Here is a 19,719-nt window from a genome sequence, read left to right as displayed (position 1 = left end):
TGGATCTTTGGAAATATTTTCGGCCGATGAGCACGTCACAGTTTAGGAGGGTAAATGCACGCCTCCTCCTGAACTGTCTTGATATACGGCGACTCCAGTGTATCAATACATTGTTTTCCAGTCGCAGCCGCGCCTCATTTTGAACCTGCATCGTTGCCTTGAGTGAAAAATGGCTACTAGGTAAAAAAAGATGACCAGGGCCAAGATCAAGTCGCGTAGTTGTCCCTCTATTGTTGCGTTCTGGAAGTCTGCTCTTCTTTGTTTACTTCCGGGAGTTTTCCAGCATGGAAATTCTGACCAATTAGAGAGCAGAGAGCAGTTTCTTTGCGCACCAAAATTTTGGTCCGCTTGTAAATGCCGCCATCTGAACACAAACCAAACTCGAGGCAACATGCGACATTGTAACGGTTTGTTCCCTGATTCAGACCAGAGCAAACGAACTACAGGTGTGAAAACGCCCTGAATCCTCACAGCAATATCCTACTGCAAGAGAAAACCGATCAATCTCTCTAAGTAAGCAAGATGTTCCACGTTTCATTGTGGGTTCGAATTTTAAACTATTTGAAACTACAAAACAAGCCATATTTCACCTTGATTTAGAGACATACTTCTCTGAGATTTCTGCTGCCACCCATGTACATCGGGTTTGATGGAATTTGGTTGCTCTGCTCTCCCTGCGTAGCTTGGTACTAATTGAGGGGAAGAGAGGAAATGCTTCTTGTAATAAAAGTATGGATGAACCACATTTTTAAAGGCTGTGGAGTATATTCAGTTCCTTTGATCTGCATTAAACCTCCTCTCTACAGATCAAATCGCTCTGCCAGACTTCTATTTTGGAGCGATGGAGAATTGGGGTTTGGTGACATACAGAGAAACCAACCTTCTCTATGACCCTGTGACCTCCTCTAACAGAAATAAAGAGACCACTGCCACCATTATTGCTCATGAACTAGCACACATGGTGAATCGATTTTTGAAATTTGATTTTGAATCATATCTATTGATAGCTTTACTCATTAATTAGTTAACAAATGGACTGATGTGGTCTGTGGTGCAGTGGTTTGGTAACCTGGTGACACTGCGCTGGTGGAATGAGGTCTGGCTGAACGAGGGCTTTGCTTCATATGTGTCTTACCTGGGAGCAGACCACGCTGAGCCTGCATGGAACGTGGTGAGAACACAATGTTCTGTGCAGTTGGATTGTCCTCTTAACAACACACATTTCTGTCATCAACTCTTGTACATCATGTGAAGTCTTAATACATTTCTGTGTGTCTGTTTGCTCCAGAAAGACTTGATCATACTTGATGACGTCCACAGGGTGTTTGCAGTCGATGCCTTGACCTCGTCTCATCCTCTGTCTTCTGAAGAGGACTTTATCATCCTGCCAGGCCAGATCAGCGAGCAGTTTGATGCCATCTCATACAGCAAGGTACACAGACATCAGCAAAATATTCTCATATAATATATTACAGCATGAACACTTCTCCATTGCATGTCAGGGTGCAGCAGAGGCCAGAAAATGAACTTTGAAAAAAAATGTCGTCAATTGGACAAGTAGTCATTGAGTTACTGGTATTTTCCAACTACTGTGCATTGTATTGTGTATATAGTGTGCTGTACAATAGTAAATGTACATAGTACCCTTGTAAACGGATTGATAGATCCCTGTCCTCTGTGTGTCTGGCTCCTCAGGGTGCAGCAGTGTTGAGGATGCTGTCTGATTTCCTCTCAGAGCCAGTCTTTCTCCAGGGACTCAGTGTACGTCTGTCTCTATTTTTTGTTTGCATAACATCATAATATGTATATTTTGGTGTTGAGATGGATTACTGTATCCCCCATCATTTAGCCACAGGGGAAGAGTAATTATGACAGGATGATGACAATTTTCTTTTGTCTTCAGGGATACCTCAAACATTTTGCCTACAGTAACACAGTCGGGAATGACTTATGGCATCACTTACAAATGGTAAGATGGAAGATCATTTTTTTTTTTTTATTTCAAAAATGTTTTTAGAAGTATACATACTTATTATATTTAGCTGCAATAGCAAAATGTGGTGCTTTTGTTATAGCCTTGTAACACCATTGGTTTAGGCCAGAATAATCAACTTGGTGTTAATAACCTCAGCTCATACCCAGAATATATGTCGAAAGATTTTGATACATCAGAGCTCGTTCTGTGTAAGATTTAAAAAAATAAATAAATAAATAAAACTATAATATCTGCGTATAGTGCCATATGATTTTCAAATCCCTCAGGGAGTACTTTGCAGATTAAATAGGGCAAAGGCCAGAGGCTCCATTGATATATTAAACCCTAAAGGTGACAGAGGACATCCTGCTAGATTCTTTGGCAGAGGAACAGGGCATATACCATACATTGAGCTTTGGTTTGCTTACTTTTCCAAATATGAACTAGTGGCAATATCCCTGTCACCAGCCCACTGTTTGTTAGTGGAGTTTAGAAAGAAGAATCATGGCCCAAAGCCTGCGCCGGGGCAAATGCAGTGTTTATACAATTTTTCCTTGGTCACAAGTCTACACCTGGATGCTAATTTCCAGACTCCAAACTAACATATTTCAAGTTTCAAGCTTAAAGGTCCCATATTGTAAAAAGTAAGATTTTCATGTCTTTTATATTATAAAGCAGGTTTAAGTGCTATATAAATTCTGTGAAAGTATTGAAGCGCTCAATATACAGAGAATTACACAGCCCATATTCAGAAATTGTGCATTTGAAACAAGCTGTTAGGATTTCACAAATCTACAATTACATCTACATCTAGATTCTACATCTACATTTAGACCATTACACGCTTTTAAACATAATTATTCTAAATGTGTCCCAGTTTATTCCTGGTTGCAGTGTACGTAAATAACATCAGCTGACAGGAAGTACAAATGGACCCAAACTGTTGCCAGGCAACACAATTCTGTTGCAATTCTGTTGAAATGCACTAAAACGGAGCATTTCAGACAGAGGGTGAATACAGGTACAGTGGAGGAAATAAGTATTTGATCCCTTGCCGATTTTGTAAGTTTGCCCACTTACAAAGAAAAGAACGGTCTATAATTTTAATGGTAGGTTTATTTTAACAGTGAGAGATAGAATATAAAAAAAAAAAATACAGAATATCACATCATATAAAAGTTATAAATTTATTTGTATTTTATTGTGGGAAATAAGTATTTGATCCCCTAGCAAAACATGACTCAGTACTTGGTGGAGAAACGTTGTTGGCAAGCACAGAGGTCAGACGTTTCTTGTAGTTGGTCACCAGGTTTGCGCACATCTCAGGGGGGTTTTTGGTCCACTCCTCTTTGCAGATCATCTCTAAATCCTTAAGGTTTCGAGGCTGTCGCTTTGCAACTCGAAGCTTCAGCTCCCTCCACAGATTTTCTATGGAATTAAGGTCCGGAGACTGGCTAGGCCGCTCCATGACCTTAATGTGCTTCTTTTTGAGCCACTCCTTTGTTGCCTTGGCCGTATGTTTTTGGTCATTGTCATGCTGGAAGACCCATCCACGACCCATTTTCAGTGTCCTGGCTGAGGGAAGAAGGTTGTCGCCCAACATTTCACGGTACATGGCCCCGTCCATCCTCCCTTAAGATGCGGTGAAGTCGTTCTGTCCCCTTAGCAGAGAAACACCCCCAAAACATAATGTTTCCACCTCCATGCTTGACGGTGGGGATGGTGTTCTTGGGGTTATAGTCAGCATTTCTCTTCCTCCAAACACGGCGAGTCGAGTTGATGCCAAAGAGCTTGATTTTGGTCTCATCTGACCATATCACCTTCTCCCAAGCCTTCTCTGAATCATTCAGGTGTTCATTGGCTAACAGACAGGCCTGTACATGTGCCTTCTTGAGCAGGGGGACATTGCGGGCGCTGCAGGATTTTAAACCATTACGGCGTAGTGTGTTACCAATGGTTTTCTTGGTGATTGTGGTCCCAGCTGTCTTGCGATCATTAAGAAGTTCCTCCTGTGTAGTTCTGGGCTGATCCCTCACCTTTCTCATGATCATCGATACCCCACGAGACGAGATCTTGCGTGGAGCCCCAGACCGAGGGCGATTGATGGTCATTTTGTGTTTCTTCCATTTCCGAATAATGGCACCAACAGTTGTCTCCTTCTCACAAAGCTGCTTGCCAATGGTCTTGTAGCCCATTCCAGTCTTGTGCAGGTCTACAATCTTGTCCCTGACGTCCTTGGACAGCCCTTTGGTCTTGCCCATGGTGGAGAGGTTGGAATCTGATTGTGGACAGGTGTCTTTTATACAGGTAATGAGTTGAGACAGTTGTCTTTTATACAGGTCACGAGTTGAGATTCGGAGTACTTTCTTAAAGCGAGAGGACTAATCTAACCGGTCTGTGGGGGCCAGAATTCTTGTTGGTTGCTAGGGGATCAAATACTTATTTCCCACAATAAAATACAAATCAATTTATAACTTTTATATGAATTGATTTTCTGGAATTTTTTTTTTATATTCTGTCTCTCACTGTTAAAATAAACCTACCATTAAAATTATAGACCGTTCTTTTCTTTGTAAGTGGGCAAACTTACAAAATCGGCAAGGGATCAAATACTTATTTCCTCCACTGTATATTCAGACAGACAGTATGAGGAAAATAAAGTTTTTTTTTAACATTACAGCATGTAACCATGTTCTAGTAGAAACTCAAAATACAAGTATGAACCTGAAAATGAGCACGATATGGGACCTTTAAGTGTTAGGCTCATTTAGCAGTCTGATGGCCTGAGGGAAAAAACTCCTCCTCATTCTCTCTGTATTGGCCTTCAGCAGACGATAGTGTCTCCCTGAAGGCAGCGGGGAAAACAGTCCATTGTTGGGGTGACTGGGGTCCCCGGCGGTCATCTTCGCTCTTTCCCTATGTCGTTTGATGTAAATGTCATTCAGATTGGGGAGGGAGGTGGTCCTGATGGTTCTCTCAGCTGAGGGGACCACCCTCCCAAGAGCCAAGTGATCCCGCTTGGTGTACGTTTCCCATCCAGGTGGTGATACTCCCACACAGGATGCTCTCTGTAGTGCAGGTGTAGAAGTTCCTGAGCACCCTGAGTGGGAGTTTAAAGTCCTTCAGTCATCTGAGGTGGAAGAGGTGCTGCTGGGCTTTCTTCACCAGGGTGTTGATATGGCAGGACCATGACAGGTCCTGGGTGATGTGAACACAGAGGTATCTGAAGTTATTTTCACCAGGAGTGAAACTCAGGCTGTGTTTATGCTGATTAGATGTGGCAAGTGCTATTTTCGTGCTCATTTTGGCATGAAATTGTATTTGCCTACAAACCCGCTCAAGCCTGGGACACACCAGGAGCGCGTGGCGGCTGCGTTACCTGTTGTTTTATTTCGGTGTCCGTGTTAACAGGTTAGAGCAGCAACATCTCACGCATGTCACACGTCTCGCCTATTTTTGACGTGTCCAGTCTGTTGTTGCTGTGTGTTTCACAGCAACAACAGACAGTGAAAGTGATCTATTGACTGTATATTCACATCATATCAGCAAGATTACTACAGTTTTGTTGTCTATCTGTAGAGCATGTTAGGGATATGAAAAAAAGTAAAGGCTTATTTTTAAATCAACACTTCCTGCTTTCATTCAAAATAAAACCCCTGAGGCGTTTTTTCTGCGGACAGAATCCTTCATTTGTTCACACAAGGCTTTTATTCTGAAATATGTGCCGGACAGTGTCGTAGAACGTGCAGTGACTATAGTATGGAGTTTTAATTGTCGATTATTACTATTATTTACAAATTACTACATGTTTCTTAACCTTTCTCTGTCTAGAATAAATATAAATGATATTCAGCTTTATTTGTATAGCACATTTCAACAACAGGGCAATTCAAAGTGCTTTACATAAACATTCAAGAACATTGCGACAAAGTGCAAAAGATCATTAAGACATAATTAAAACAGTTATAAAAACATTAAAACATTAAAAATTAGAAAATAAAAACAAGCTAAAAATAAAAGCTGGGATAGAAACTAAAATAGCATAAAACACAAGAGTAAAAGCTCTAGTGCAGTATCAGCTCATTATCTGGTTTAATAAAAGGCAGCCGCAAACAGGAAAGTTTTAAGCTTTGTTTTAAAAGAGCTCAGAGTTGAAGCGGTCCTGCAGTTTTCTGGGAGCTTGTTCCAGATATTTGGTGCATAAAAACTGAATGCTGCTTCTGCATGTTTAGTTCTGACTCTGGGGACACTAAGCAGACCTGATCCAGATGACCTGAGAGGTCTGGATGGTTCATAACACAGCAGAAGATCGGAAATATATTTTGGCCCTAAACCATTTAGTGCTTTGTAAACCAGCAGCAGTATTTTGAAATCAATTCTCTGAGAGACAGGCAGCCAGTGTAGAGACTTCAGAACTGGACTGATGTGATCCACTTTCTTGGTCTTAGTGAGGACTCTAGCAGCAGCGTTCTGAATCAGCTGCAGCTGTCTGATCGATTTTTTAGGAAGACCAGTAAAGACGCCGTTACAGTAGTCAAGTCGGCTGAAGATAAATGCATGGACTAGTTTTTCCAAATCCTGCTGAGACATCAGTCCTCTAATTCTTCTTATATTCTTCAGGTGATAGAAGGCTGTCTTTGTAATTGTCTTTATATGGCTGTTAAAGCTCAGGTCAGAGTCCATCACTACACCAAGGTTTCTGGCTTGGTCCAAGCTTTTTAACATCACAGATTGTAGGTGAGCACTAACCTTTAATCTTTCCTTTTTGGCTCCAAAAACTACGACCTCAGTTTTGTCTTTGTTCAGCTGAAGAAAATTCTGGCACATCCAATTATTGACTTGTTCAATGCACTCACTCAGTGCTTGTATTGGACTGCAGTCTCCTGGTGATAGAGTTATGTAAATTTGTGTGTCGTCTGCATAGTTATGGTAATTTATTTTGTTGTTCTCAAAAATCTGACCCAGTGGGAGCATGTAGATGTTAAACAAAAGAGGCCCCAAGATGGAGCCTTGGGGAACTCCGCATGTGATTTTTGTTCAGCTCAGATTTGGAATTACCTATAGACACAAAGAAGTCCCTGTCTTTAAGGTATGATTTAAACCAGCTGAGTGCTATCCCAGAAATACCCACCCAGTTTTCCAGTCTGTCTAGTAATATGTTATGGTCAACCGTGTCGAATGCGGCACTGAGATCCAGTAAAACTAAAACCGTAGTTCTACCACTGTCTGTGTTCAATCGGATGTCATTGAAGACCTTAACAAGAGCAGTCTCAGTGCTGTGGTTTCGTCGAAAACCTGACTGGAAGACATCAAAAGAGTTGTTTAGTGCCAGAAAGCTATTTAATTGTTGAAAAACTGTTTTTTCAATTATTTTAGACAGGAAAGGAAGATTTGATATCGGTCTATAATTATTTACTATTGATGAGTCCAGATTGTTCTTTTTGAGTGGTTTGATGACGGCAGTTTTCAGGGCCTGTGGGAAGACTCCTGAAACAAGAGATGCATTAACAATCTGTAAAAGCTCTGAGACCATACAATCTGATACTTTTTTGAAAAGGCCTGTTGGCAGAATGTCAAGGCAGCATGAGGATGATTTTAGATGTTGTATGATTTCCTCCAGGTATGTCTGATTTATTGGATCAAATTGTGTCATGTTATTTGCGCCAGGTTTAAGTGGACGCAGGGGAAACAAACATCCTGTACCTGCTATGGAGGAAGTGACTGCTTGTCTGATTTTGTGAATTTTTTCTGTGAAAAAGGATGCAAATTCATTGCAGGCCCTGGTGGATAAAAGTTCAGAGGCTACTGACACAGGAGGGTTTGTTAGCCTGTCGACAGTAGCAAACAGGGCACGTGCATTGTTATTGTTTTTGGTGATGATGTCAGAGAAGGACTGCCTTGCATTTTTCAGTTCTGAATTATAAATGCAAAGTCTCTCTTTATAGATGTCATAATGAACTTGTAGATTTGTTTTCCGCCACTGGCGTTCAGCTTTTCGACACTCTCTTTTTTCATTTCTTACCAACATGGTATTTCTCCATGGAGATTTTTTCTTACCAGAGACAATCTTCACCGTGGTGGGTGCAATGGTATCAATAACATTTGTCATTTTAGAATTGAAATTATCTACAAGCTCATTGACAGACGTCCAGGGGAGGGTGGGTGTGGAAGAGAAAGCCTGAACAAATTGATCACTGGTATTTTCAGTGATATATCTTTTTGTGATTACCTCTGTCTTATCATTCCTGTGCACAGGAAGAGTACTCTCAAAGAATACACATGAATGATCAGACAGAGCAACATCCATCACTACAACCTTGGAAATGTTCAGGCCCTTTGATATGATTAAGTCCAAAGTATGTCCCCTATTGTGTGTGGGCTCTGTCACATGCTGACTCATTCCATAGTTATCAAGAACCTGACACAGTTCTTTGGCCCCTCTGTCCTGTTGGTTGTCAACATGGATGTTAAAATCACCAACAATGACTACACAGTCAAAGTCAACACAAATTACAGACAGCAGTTCAGTAAAATCATCAAAAAAGTTTGCACAGTATTTAGGTGGCCTGTAGATATTCAGAAACAAAGCTCGAGAAGAGGAGTTCAGCTGAACAGCGACATATTCAAAAGAAGCAAAATGTCCATAAGATATCTGTTTGCATTGTCAATAAAATGCACTGAGTGGGATTTGCATGCTGTTGAAAGCCATGTGTTCAGTCCCAGCAACCTGCTGAATCTCTCGACTCCTCTTCTGATCGGCGGCAGGGGTCCACTGATAAACACCTGAGCATTCAGAGAGCTGACCGTGTTTAGCAGACCAGTAAAGTCCCGTTTCAACACTTCAGACTGTTGTTTCACAACATCATTCGACCCAATGTGCAATACCACATTTTTCACATTTGGGTGTGCAGTCACAATATCCAGGATTCTTTCTGCCAGATCAGAGACCATATCTTTGGGAAAACAGAGTACTTTGATGTCTTTACTCCACATGCTTTTCACATCTTTAACATCAGCATCACCCACAATCAGAGTTTGAGTTTGAGGCCCAGTTGTTAGCTTTCCCTGTAGTCTTTTACCTTCAGAGTTGCTTTTGGTTCTCACCCTGCTGTGTGAAGAGTTGACATTATCCAGGGCATCAGATCGAGATCCAGGGTCCTGCAACAGTGGAGCAAATCTGTTCTCCAGTTGCAAACTTCTTTGTTGGGGAGGTTTGTTACTCATCCTTCCTTTCACAGTTGTCCACGGTTGGACCTTACTTTGTACAGGGGTTGATGAGGCACTATGCTCGGATGCTAATGCAGGCCAGCCGGTCGCATCATATATCTGAGGGTGCTGGGTTCTGCCTGTAAGTTTTCCTCCCATTTCCCAGGGACATGATTTACGCTTTGGCTTCGCACCAAGAGCGTTCCAGGGAGGACTACTAGTCGATTTATTGCCCTCTTGATTCTTGGTTGTCTTGTTGGTGCTAATTAGCTTTCTATTAGCCTGTTCCAGTTCACTGTTTTGAGTCAGTGGTAGAGTGGTTTCATTCCCACATAGTCCATTCACCTCCGCATTCACTTCGAGCCGGTTAATCTCTGTTTCCAGCACTGCTATCTTCTGTAGAAGTTTGTAGTAGTCATCCGTGGAGAAGGGAGGCATCTTGCTGCTGATTAGCTTTAGCCAAGCACCTCGCTCCCGTTCACTATAGTACAGGCTTGTGCTGCTGATAGGCCACGCTCACAAAGTAAAACAGTTTTTAAAATAGTGGTAGCCTTCAGTTTCTTTCATAAATTAAACTCCCAGTGATTTGTAAGTATCAGGACCCGTTTTCCAAAAATTTAGCAGCGAAAGATAAGCGTAGCAATGATAAAAAGAAAGCAAAGCGGAGAGCAACTCAGCGAAGCGTCTGCACAGGGGGAAGAGCAGGAAAAAGGCAAACTCTATGTAGAGAGAAAGGGCTGACAGCAGCAGCAGAAGGGCAGCAGCATAAAACGAGCATAAAAAAAAAACGAGCTTTCCACAACAATTTGCAGTAGTTGTCACACAGCAGCAGGAATATGTGTGTATCATGTACAGTCTGTGATTTGAGAGAGGGGCTGTGTGTAATTTACACATGGTTGGCACAGCAGCATTAATCCCCTTAAATCCTTACTCATTTAAGGTGTAAGGATCTAACATAATTGATGATCTGCATTTATCCAAACATCAGACTGGAAAGCTATTACTCACAGATTCCATGTTTAACAGTTTAATCACTTGGATAACATGGCTGAGACGAGTCCCGAGCTCCATCAAATCTATTAGAGGAAAAAGTCCAAATTCAGTTTGGCAAGTCAAATATTTTTTTCTGTCACGTCAAGAGACAGTGAGTTCCATTTTTTTAACTACCAATCATGTCTCAAAATATTTTCTAACTGTAAACGAATACAAGAATTTAGTGGAATTAACTAATTGTTTATCATTAACAATGTGATATTTTTCAGGTTAATTCACCTTCAGAATTTAATAACATGAGTCCATCTGACTTAAAGTCTCTTGACTTGTTTGTTTATTGGACTTTAAAGCCATAAATGCATCTTTTCAAATATGCAGAAGAAATGTATTAATGAGCCCATATTAAGTGTTTGCACCGGCTGATATTCATAATTAATATACATCACCTTACTGTTGATTATGTTGATCACAGCATATTGATATTTGGGGTGTAATGTATTTGTATTTTGGAGCTTCTCAGAGATTTCAGCCTCTCTACCGTGTTGCGTCTAAAGGGGGTGATGGGAGCTCATGTGAATTGTGATTACCAAAGTCCATCTTCAGTTATTATCGAAAGAACTAGATCGCAGGTACAAGCGGCCGAAATGGGGTTTTCTCAGTAGGGTGAGAAGCTCAGTCACCCGTGAGGGACTTTGAGTAGAGCCGCTACTCCTTTTGCGTTGAAAGGAGCCAGCTGAGGTGGTTCGGACATCTTCGGACATCTAATGCTCCCCCTGAGATGAAACTCTATCTTCTGATCCTGTATTCCTCCTACTAATATATGTATTTATTATGCCTGTGGTCTCCAGAATTGCAAAAATGTTTTGGTCACACCCGTGTGCATTTGGGCCTGGAGATTTGTGCTTATGCTTGCACCCTATGTGTCATAGTAGTGTGTTGTATTTGACATATTCATGTAGTGTATTATGTGATAAAAAATACCCTGTTGAAAATGTGTGACTTTTCAGATAATTCAGTTTTTTAAAGGTACTGTTTGTAAGTCCTAACACGTATAAGTCATTGCGAGTCGGTGTCCCAATGCGCTCGACTTTGGCTACGCTGTTCAGACTCAGAATCCAACACAAACTACACGGAAGCACCAAAACCGCAAAGTTCTATCTAGTGAAGCCCGAGTGGTCGGAAGACACAGGGGAGACCGTAGCTTTGGTCTCCAGGGCGGTAGTCTCTGCTGTACTCTGCTCCTCTGCCTGCCTTCACTCACACACCGCGCTCGTTCTCACTCGCTCTACCTCTCACGTGCATGCGCACACACTACACACTGCAGAAGAGTTAGTTTAGCTCTGAGAGTATCTAGTGAGCGTGGACGTTTGTTCAGAAATAAATGCTGCAGCTCCTCCAGACCAACAGAGGTTTCCCGTTTCTTGTTTCATGCTGCTGAGTTACGTTATCGTCTCTGACCAAAACTCCTGTTCGGAGCAGGACAACACTAGGATCAGCATTGATTCATGGAGAGACCTTCGTCTGGTCAGCTAACATTACTGACAAGCAACTGAAATATAGAGTGATATTGTGCTTTTAGCTGACGTGTGTCGCCTCAATGTTTTGATCGATGCTCGTTCATGTCTATGTAGAGCGAGCACAAGCGCGAGCAACAGGACGCTGACTTTCGTTGATTTAACGGCCACAGGTGTCGCTGTTAACAACACATTTCTGATTCTTACATAGAGTCCCTTTAAATAGTTGGTTTCTGTCACCTTCATCAACAGGTGGTGGAAGCCAATGAGGTTTCACTTCCTCAGCCAGTTTGTGAAATCATGAACCGCTGGGTGCTCCAGATGGGCTTCCCTGTGGTTACCATAGATACTACAACAGGAAAGGTATCCCAGAAGCACTTTCTGTTGGATCCAGAGTCGAGCATCACAGTCGAATCACCTTACAAGTACGTAAAACACTACAGCATTTCACTGCAAAATATCTGCCAGGATTATTTTTTCCACAGAAGTATTAATCCTCCCTAAGGAGTTACTTCACTTCATTATTCTTAAAACCGGAATGCATAGATGTTGTAAAACAGTTGGTTTGTATTTGGCAATAATTAGAAATAAGTATTTGTCTTACCTCCACCTTCACTTGCCTCCATCATGAATAACAGTTTTAATGTGTTGCCTCCTCCTAGGTATGAGTGGCTGATTCCTATTAGGTGGATGAACGGCAGTGAGGTCCAGAGAGATATCTGGTGGCTGATGGACAAAGAAGGTGTGCCATGATATGCTAGTAATACATAATGCTGATACAACTTCTATATAATTGCAGTAATTGTAAAAGTGTGTATTTTATTTAAGCTATTTAATGTTTTACTTTTCCCATTTTTTTTTTCAGTGGTAAACTTAGAGATGAGGAGTAGAGGTGGTTTGTGGGTTCTGGCCAACATCAATGTAACCGGATATTACCGGGTAAACTATGACTGTGGAAACTGGGAACGCCTCTTCTCTCAGCTGAATTCAGAGCACCAGGTACACAGTCAGGCTGGCTCTGACGTGCTTTACATTTTACTCACATCAGATGAATACAGGACCTTGGCCGTTTATGCTTTCTTTGTTTTCATTCTCTCTTCCATTACTTGTTTTGAGTATTTGCAGAATGTAAAATAATTGTTTGTATTTCATATCCTGTTTGACACATAACATCTGTTGTGCAGGTTATACCAGTGATAAACAGAGCCCAGCTTGTGGATGATGCTTTCAATTTGGCCAGGTATGTCACTTTATCTGCTTTGAGTTTGTGCTCCAGTTTTCCCCCATTTCCATGCTTGGTCTCGTTAGTGTCTCTGAGTGTCGAGTTCTTTGGGCTTTTCTTCTGCTCAGCATCTGCCTGAACCCGAAAATGGCTTAGAGTACCACAGAAGACGCATGGGACGACTCACTCCTTTCTCTTCCATCTATTAAAGTCCATAGCAATGCAAACAGTGAATTTCTGTGATGTTGAACTTTGTTTGAAGATTGCTAGGAGGTTGTTAGGAGGTTGTTAGGTTGATAACTTTTAAAGAAAACAAAAAAACAAAATGAGAGAGAGAAATTAAACCATACTGTCATTATGAACAAAAATTGCTGGATAATTTCCTTTCCCTTTATCTGCTTCACATTTCATCAGTATCATCACATAATTACCGTTGTTACTTCCAAACAAACCAAAATCAACAGTAATTTACCAAAAGGTATTATTATTATTAATCACGCTCAAATAAATTAGATTAATTATCAGTACATCTAAGAAATAATAAATCCCCACTATAATATATTCCCCAAAAGCATACATGCAATTTATACTGATAATAATCCCCACAAATCATTACCTAACTCCATTATATATTAACCATCTGATTAAACACCATAATAGTGTATATATACCATACAAGCGCGCAGCGCTTCCAAACATCACTGACTACAAATTATCATTATCACTCTTACACATACCAATAGCGTCTCTGAGGTCATCTATATGCTGTTGCAAACCCTATTTTCCTGCAGCTTTACACATTTTCCCTGCAGAAATGTCTACCAAGTCACACACAAAAAAGCCCCAGCAGGTCTGAATCCTGTTTAGAGATTTCCACCTGGATCCCTGGAAGTGTGAATTGCAACCAATTAACCTGGCATCTCCTCCTACATCTCAGGTGAACTCAGCTGCTTAGCGCTGCACTCTTGTGAATTATTTCATTATTGACCTACTAACACACATGATATTTAAAGAGCAACTTAGATATGAGAAATAAAATAAAATCACTTATCTTTGCATTTTGGCTTTTGCCTTAACACTGAGTTAGAACCCAAGTAAAACAAGAAACATACTACTCCTTGTTACCAGGATGAAATAAAGAAAAGGCCTTCCATCAATATACCTGGCATACAAAAGGAAAATGAATATGAGCAAAGCAATTCAATAACAAATATATAATATAATGAGAGCGTAACTAGTAGCGGGGCTAAAGTGCTAGATGAAAGGTCATTGGGTCAGTAAAATCAAAAAGGGTTGATCCCCTTGAAAGCATGACTGTCCTGAGCAAACTTCCTGGCAATCTGTCTTTTTGTGATGTCTCTGGATAAATGGCAGAGTAGAACCCAAAAGCACAACACTGAGAGCAAACAATGTCGAAAGAAAGTTCTGTTTACTCATTCAAAAAGGCAAGCAGGGGTCAAAACTGACCTCCATTGACGCCGTATTCCATGTTTGTATTCACAGAGTGACTCCCAACAGCGCAGAATTGTGATGAATATCTATATAAAGTGACGTAAAAGTTACATGAATTCCGTTATGACTGTTCAGACTGAGGTTGCATTGCAAAAAATCAGACCTGTATCTGATTTAGGACCACATATGAAAGTGGTCCGAGTTAGAATTGAAAAGATCTGAGTCCATCCAGCAGTTCTCTGCTGCCAGACGTTAGCCTGACATGGTGAAACAAGTAACCCCAGCTAAGTTAACACTGCTTAGCTAGCGTAGCTAACGTTAGAGGGCTAAAGACACTGTCTAGGAGCTGCGGTGGTCCCACAGAATAAATTAACTCAATCAACCAACTGTGGCGTTATTGTGAAATATAACGTTATTTGTAGGGATGCACCGATACCACTTTTTTTAGACCGAGTACAAGTAGAAGTATTTCCATTTGGGTACTCTCCGATACCGAGTACCGATATGAGTACTTCTCTGTGCCAAAAGACCCTCGTTAACAGCCAGCTGGAGGGTGTGAGCGACACACGGCAGACTGTGGAGTCCCACATACGAGGCGGTGCGTCGCGACCGGCTCTAGGTCGGCTTGGAAAGGCTCGGGGCGAAGGTGCTTCCTGGGGCCATGGCCAAAGTGTCACCATGGCGGGCTGCCTTCAGTGCGCCCCAACCGCGTCGTGCCCCCAGGGCGTGGCTCAGCCCACGTAAAAGGCGCCAGGGGTCTGCGGCGATGTCTGCAACCCGCCCGATCCGTCTTGAAACACGGACCAAGGAGTCTAACGCACGCACGAGTCAGAGGGTGCAAGCAAAACCCCGTGGCACAATGAAAGTGAGGGACCGACACTGGTATCGGTATCGGTGCATCCTAATGACCACAAAGTAAACATCATTAATCGGCCGGCCCACAAAAACAACACGTAGAAAGTGTCCGTTAACCGTGTTAACTGGTGACTCTCAGCCGAATGCGTCGTGGTTGCACACAGTGCAAGTACAGTGAAAACACAAACAGAACATTTAGCCTACAATTTGAATTTAATCCATTTTAAATAGAACTCATCTGTGTTTTTTATATATACCGACCATTTACGTAAGTTACTACAAGCAACCACGGACGCTGAAAGGCTGAAAGTCAACACGTTTAGCAGACAGTGAGTCACTACGACTTGCCACCGCAGTAATGGCGGCGCCGCTAGGTCGCGGAACAAACAAACCCGTCGCTGGATTTGTCTATTAAATGGAACTGCTTCATCGAAAATATAGTCTATAATATTTTGTCTCCTCTTTTTTTGTCAATGAAAATAAATAAAATTTTGGTAATGTTTTTATTTTAGTCTCGTCTGTATTTCGGTATTATTGCATGTTGATATAGTTACGATTACTTTTCAATGCCGTTGGTGCCGTCTTGTCATTATCTTGTCTTAGTCATGGAAAAAAACAAAACATATTTAGTCATAGTTTTCGTCAACAAAATGAACACTGGTCTAAACCGAACCAAACTTTAACTAGTAGTGCCTCCAACAGTGATTTGTAATGGTTTTGGAAGGCCTAGATAGCAGATCTTGTACTGCTGATAGGGATGTCAGATAGAAAACGTTGTTCTGTGTGTGATTCTGAAGGGCAGTTGCATCTATTTTGTCATTTAATTTGGAGGACTTGTTGCTTTCGTCCAAAAGATCCCTAGATGAAATGGAGTGAAAAAAATGGAAAGGGATCATCCTCTGGAGAGAATGAAAGTGGTCAATAAATTTCATGGCACTAGTTTTTATTTTAATTTTATACAAACTGAAAATTTGTCTTGATAGTGATGCAAAAGGAAAGGTCAATGAGGATTTATTCCAAGACTAAATGTGATGTAGTTAAAGGGAAGTTTGCTATGGACCAAAATCCTGGACCAACAGACTGACATTACTATTGTTAGGCCAAAGTGCACAAAAACACATGTACTATTCATCCTTATATTACGAAAGGGTCGGTTCACCCAAACTACAAAAACCAAACAAAACAATACAAACATGTCCACCTCCATTGTACTGGGGTGGAGGCAGAAATCTCAGAGGGAGATAGATATCTCCACTTAATATTAAATAATGTAAAACATGTGTACCTCTTCTCTCTGCAGGGCTCAGATGGTCTCCACTCCTCTCGCTCTGAATACAACCCTCTATTTGTCTCTGGAGACAGAATACATTCCCTGGCAGTCTGCTCTGGATAATCTGGACTATTACTACCTCATGCTGGACCGTACTGAAGTCTATCAGCCTATGCAGGTACATTACATTCTCTGTGTGCGTCAGTGACAAAGATTTTGCTATTGTAGGATTGTAGCACTTCGAAGCAAAGCACCTCTTGAATCCTTCAATTAGCTCACTTACAATATGTTCATTAACACAACCATGGTTAGTCTTTATGCCTCCTGGTGGCCGTTAGGAGGCAAAGTAGGTTCTATAGATAAACCAGCATCCTGTACTCACGTCTCTGTAATACATCTAGGACTACGTAAAGGAGCTGGTGACTCCTCTCTTCCTGTACTTCAAAAACATGACATCAGACTGGACCCGTGTTCCTGAAAGACACACTGACCAGTGAGTACACTCGGTTTTGGTTATTTATAGCTAATATCCCCGTTCATGACAACTGTACTGGGGGTGAATCTTATATAACTCAGCCATTTATATTATATTAAGGCTTAAAGTTAGGCATAATTGAGGGCGCGGCTGCTTTGAGTGACAGGCGGGTGTTGTACCAGGTCGCTAGCTGCTAGCTGTCTGCTCTAATGCGTCACCTGGGCCCACTCAGAACCACCCACGATCCACCTCTTTGCCCATTCTTGGATTAGACTTGGATTGGACTTGCATTTATATGGCTCCTTTCTAGTCTTCTGACCACTCAAAGCTCTTTACACTACATGTCAGCATTCACACAGATTCATACACTGACGGCAGAGGCTGCCATGCAACCATCTCACCATGCCAACCTGCTCATCGGGATCTAATCTAAATACTCATTCACACACCAATGGCACAGCCTTCAGGAGCAATATGAGGTTAAGTATCTTGCTCAAGGACACTTCAACATGTGGACTGAAGGAGCCGGGGATTGAATTGCCGACCTGTCAATTGATGGGCGACCCGCTCTACCTCTGATGTTGTAAACACATGGTATTCAAAGTTGGCCCTTCCTCTGCTCAACGAGTGAGCGAGGGGAGGAAGAGAGAGAGCAGCGATAGCGGAGCGAGCTATAGAGTGACTGAAGAGAGGGAGCAGCGTTAGTGAGAACAAAGCAGTGAATCCGAGAAATGAAACATTATTGCTGAAGCCCAGAAACGTCCTGAACACAACAAAATAATAAGAAAAGAGGAAATCCAGGCAGAGGCAGATACAGACACCACCACATGCTGCTAGTGGGTCAAAAATGATGATTGAGAGGGATTATTTATGTATCAGTCTATTCATTGTATTTTAGAAAATTCTGGCATATTATACCTTTAAGTTCAATATAATGTCAGTGCTGATTAGATCACCACATTCAAATCAATGTCTGTCTGTCTGTATATGAGTTTTGTAAATACGATGAAACACATGTTAGATGTAGGCAAAGCGGCTACCCCCTGGCCACACTCACCAAGGTGCCACTACTAACCACTATAGTTACCCTTGGCGTCATTTTAGGTTTAGGCAACAAAACCACTATAGTTTCTAGGTTTAGCAAAGAACTACATGGTGGGGCTTAAAACTACTACGTTTGTACAGTGAAAATGACACTGAAGGTTGTGAACATGGGACACGAACGAACAGCTGATTGTAATGTGAAAGTGAAACTTAACACACGGGACACGAACAGCGGTGTCCTGAAAGAAACATCCACCTGCCCTCCGACCCGCCTGGTGTGTATCTTTTCACTCTTAAATAGTTTTAAGAGTGAAAAGACAAAACGCTCATAGAAAGTCCCGGCACACTTTCTATGGGCGTTTACTGTTGTTGCGGGAGGGTTAATGCGTTTCATACCAGCGCTAAAGGGTGCCTTGCCGTACGGTACCGAACGCCGACGACCATGACAAAGTGGTGGTATTTGACACCCTGGGAATTGGAACGGGCTCGTCTTTTCGGAGTCACTGGCAGGTTTGGCAGTATGAAACAGAGAAGGATGGCATCTACAGCTGTCCAGTTGTCCAATATATTGTACAATATTGTCCAATTGTATTCAGTTTGTTGTTTGAAGTTAACTGAATAATTTATTATCTTGGAATTGGACCAGCCAAAACATTTCTAAAGTAAAAGAAGAAAAAATGTATGCGTATTTTCTGTTTGAATGGGTAAATCAGTAGAAATAGTGTGGTAGATTTGTGGGTGCAAACTGTTAGGAAGTTTTTATTGGACTTTATTAGTTGTAATCCACAGAAGAAGAAAAAAATGTGATGTGGCCCATAAATGCACAGGAAGTGATCTGTAAATGCGCAAATATCATTCCACGTGTAGAAATGGATCCACTAATGCATATATATCACTTTACATGTAAAAATATAACATTTTTATGTGGAATTAAAATACGTAATTGCAGAGTAAGTTATGCTTATTTGCAAATCGCCCTGTATTTTTGTGGATGTGACTTTACACAACACAAATACAAAAATACGTTTGTGGGTAGTGAAATATTTGGAAATCATGGTACACATTTGTGGAATGTCTTCTGTGGATTACAACTAATAAAGTCCAATAAAAACTTCCAATATTTAAGAGGTAAACCAGCAATATTGCTGTTGCTATTCAGACTGTAATTAAATTGTTGACGGTGAGAATGGTATTTTTTGTTGCTGGTTTTGATGAAGTAAAATCTTGTTTCATTATAAAGTCAGATCTGTTCCGTGCACTCTCCTCAGCACAGAAGTGACGTTGATGTTGTTGGCCTTGCTGGTCTTGCTGGTAAACTAGTGATGGCCAGTAACACAATTTTTCCCTTTAATTGATAGTATATTTATAGTCCAGAGGCAGGAAGTGTGGGCAGAGAGAGAGAAAGAGGGTCCCCAGCCAGACTCAACCAGGGATGTTGCGGTTCATTCTCTTAATCAGACCTGGAGCAGTAGGGGACATCATTTTACCAAACACTTGTCTGGTCATTCTTGAAAACATTGTTTTTCTATCCATATACTGTAATAAAATGGCTGCAAAATGTAGCAACTTCATTATTTAACATGTTTGTTTCTTCCTGCAGGTATAACCAGGTGAATGCCATCCGTATGGCCTGCAGGACTGGAGTAACAGAATGCCAGAACCTGACCCGCATGTGGTTCAAACAATGGATGGATAGCCCTCAACACAATTTGT

The 19,719-nt window shown here is 41.4% G+C and overlaps 1 protein-coding gene across 1 annotated transcript in view; it reads left to right on the top strand.

Moving 5' to 3' along the window:
• Positions 1-19,719, top strand: part of LOC119487020 (aminopeptidase N-like) — a 43,594-nt gene that overhangs the window by 21,279 nt on the left and 2,596 nt on the right. The window contains exons 8-19 of the mRNA XM_037767645.1: positions 807-961; positions 1,058-1,171; positions 1,289-1,432; positions 1,696-1,761; positions 1,904-1,969; positions 11,941-12,113; positions 12,351-12,430; positions 12,554-12,687; positions 12,873-12,928; positions 16,518-16,665; positions 16,889-16,980; positions 19,607-19,717. Coding sequence (XP_037623573.1) covers positions 807-961; positions 1,058-1,171; positions 1,289-1,432; positions 1,696-1,761; positions 1,904-1,969; positions 11,941-12,113; positions 12,351-12,430; positions 12,554-12,687; positions 12,873-12,928; positions 16,518-16,665; positions 16,889-16,980; positions 19,607-19,717 — 1,339 coding nt within the window. The remainder of the gene's footprint in view (positions 1-806; positions 962-1,057; positions 1,172-1,288; positions 1,433-1,695; positions 1,762-1,903; positions 1,970-11,940; positions 12,114-12,350; positions 12,431-12,553; positions 12,688-12,872; positions 12,929-16,517; positions 16,666-16,888; positions 16,981-19,606; positions 19,718-19,719) is intronic.

Source organism: Sebastes umbrosus, chromosome 4 (assembly GCF_015220745.1).
Source record: "Sebastes umbrosus isolate fSebUmb1 chromosome 4, fSebUmb1.pri, whole genome shotgun sequence".
In the NCBI taxonomy this organism is placed as follows: domain Eukaryota; kingdom Metazoa; phylum Chordata; class Actinopteri; order Perciformes; family Sebastidae; genus Sebastes; species Sebastes umbrosus.
This window is presented reverse-complemented; position numbering and strand designations above follow the sequence as displayed.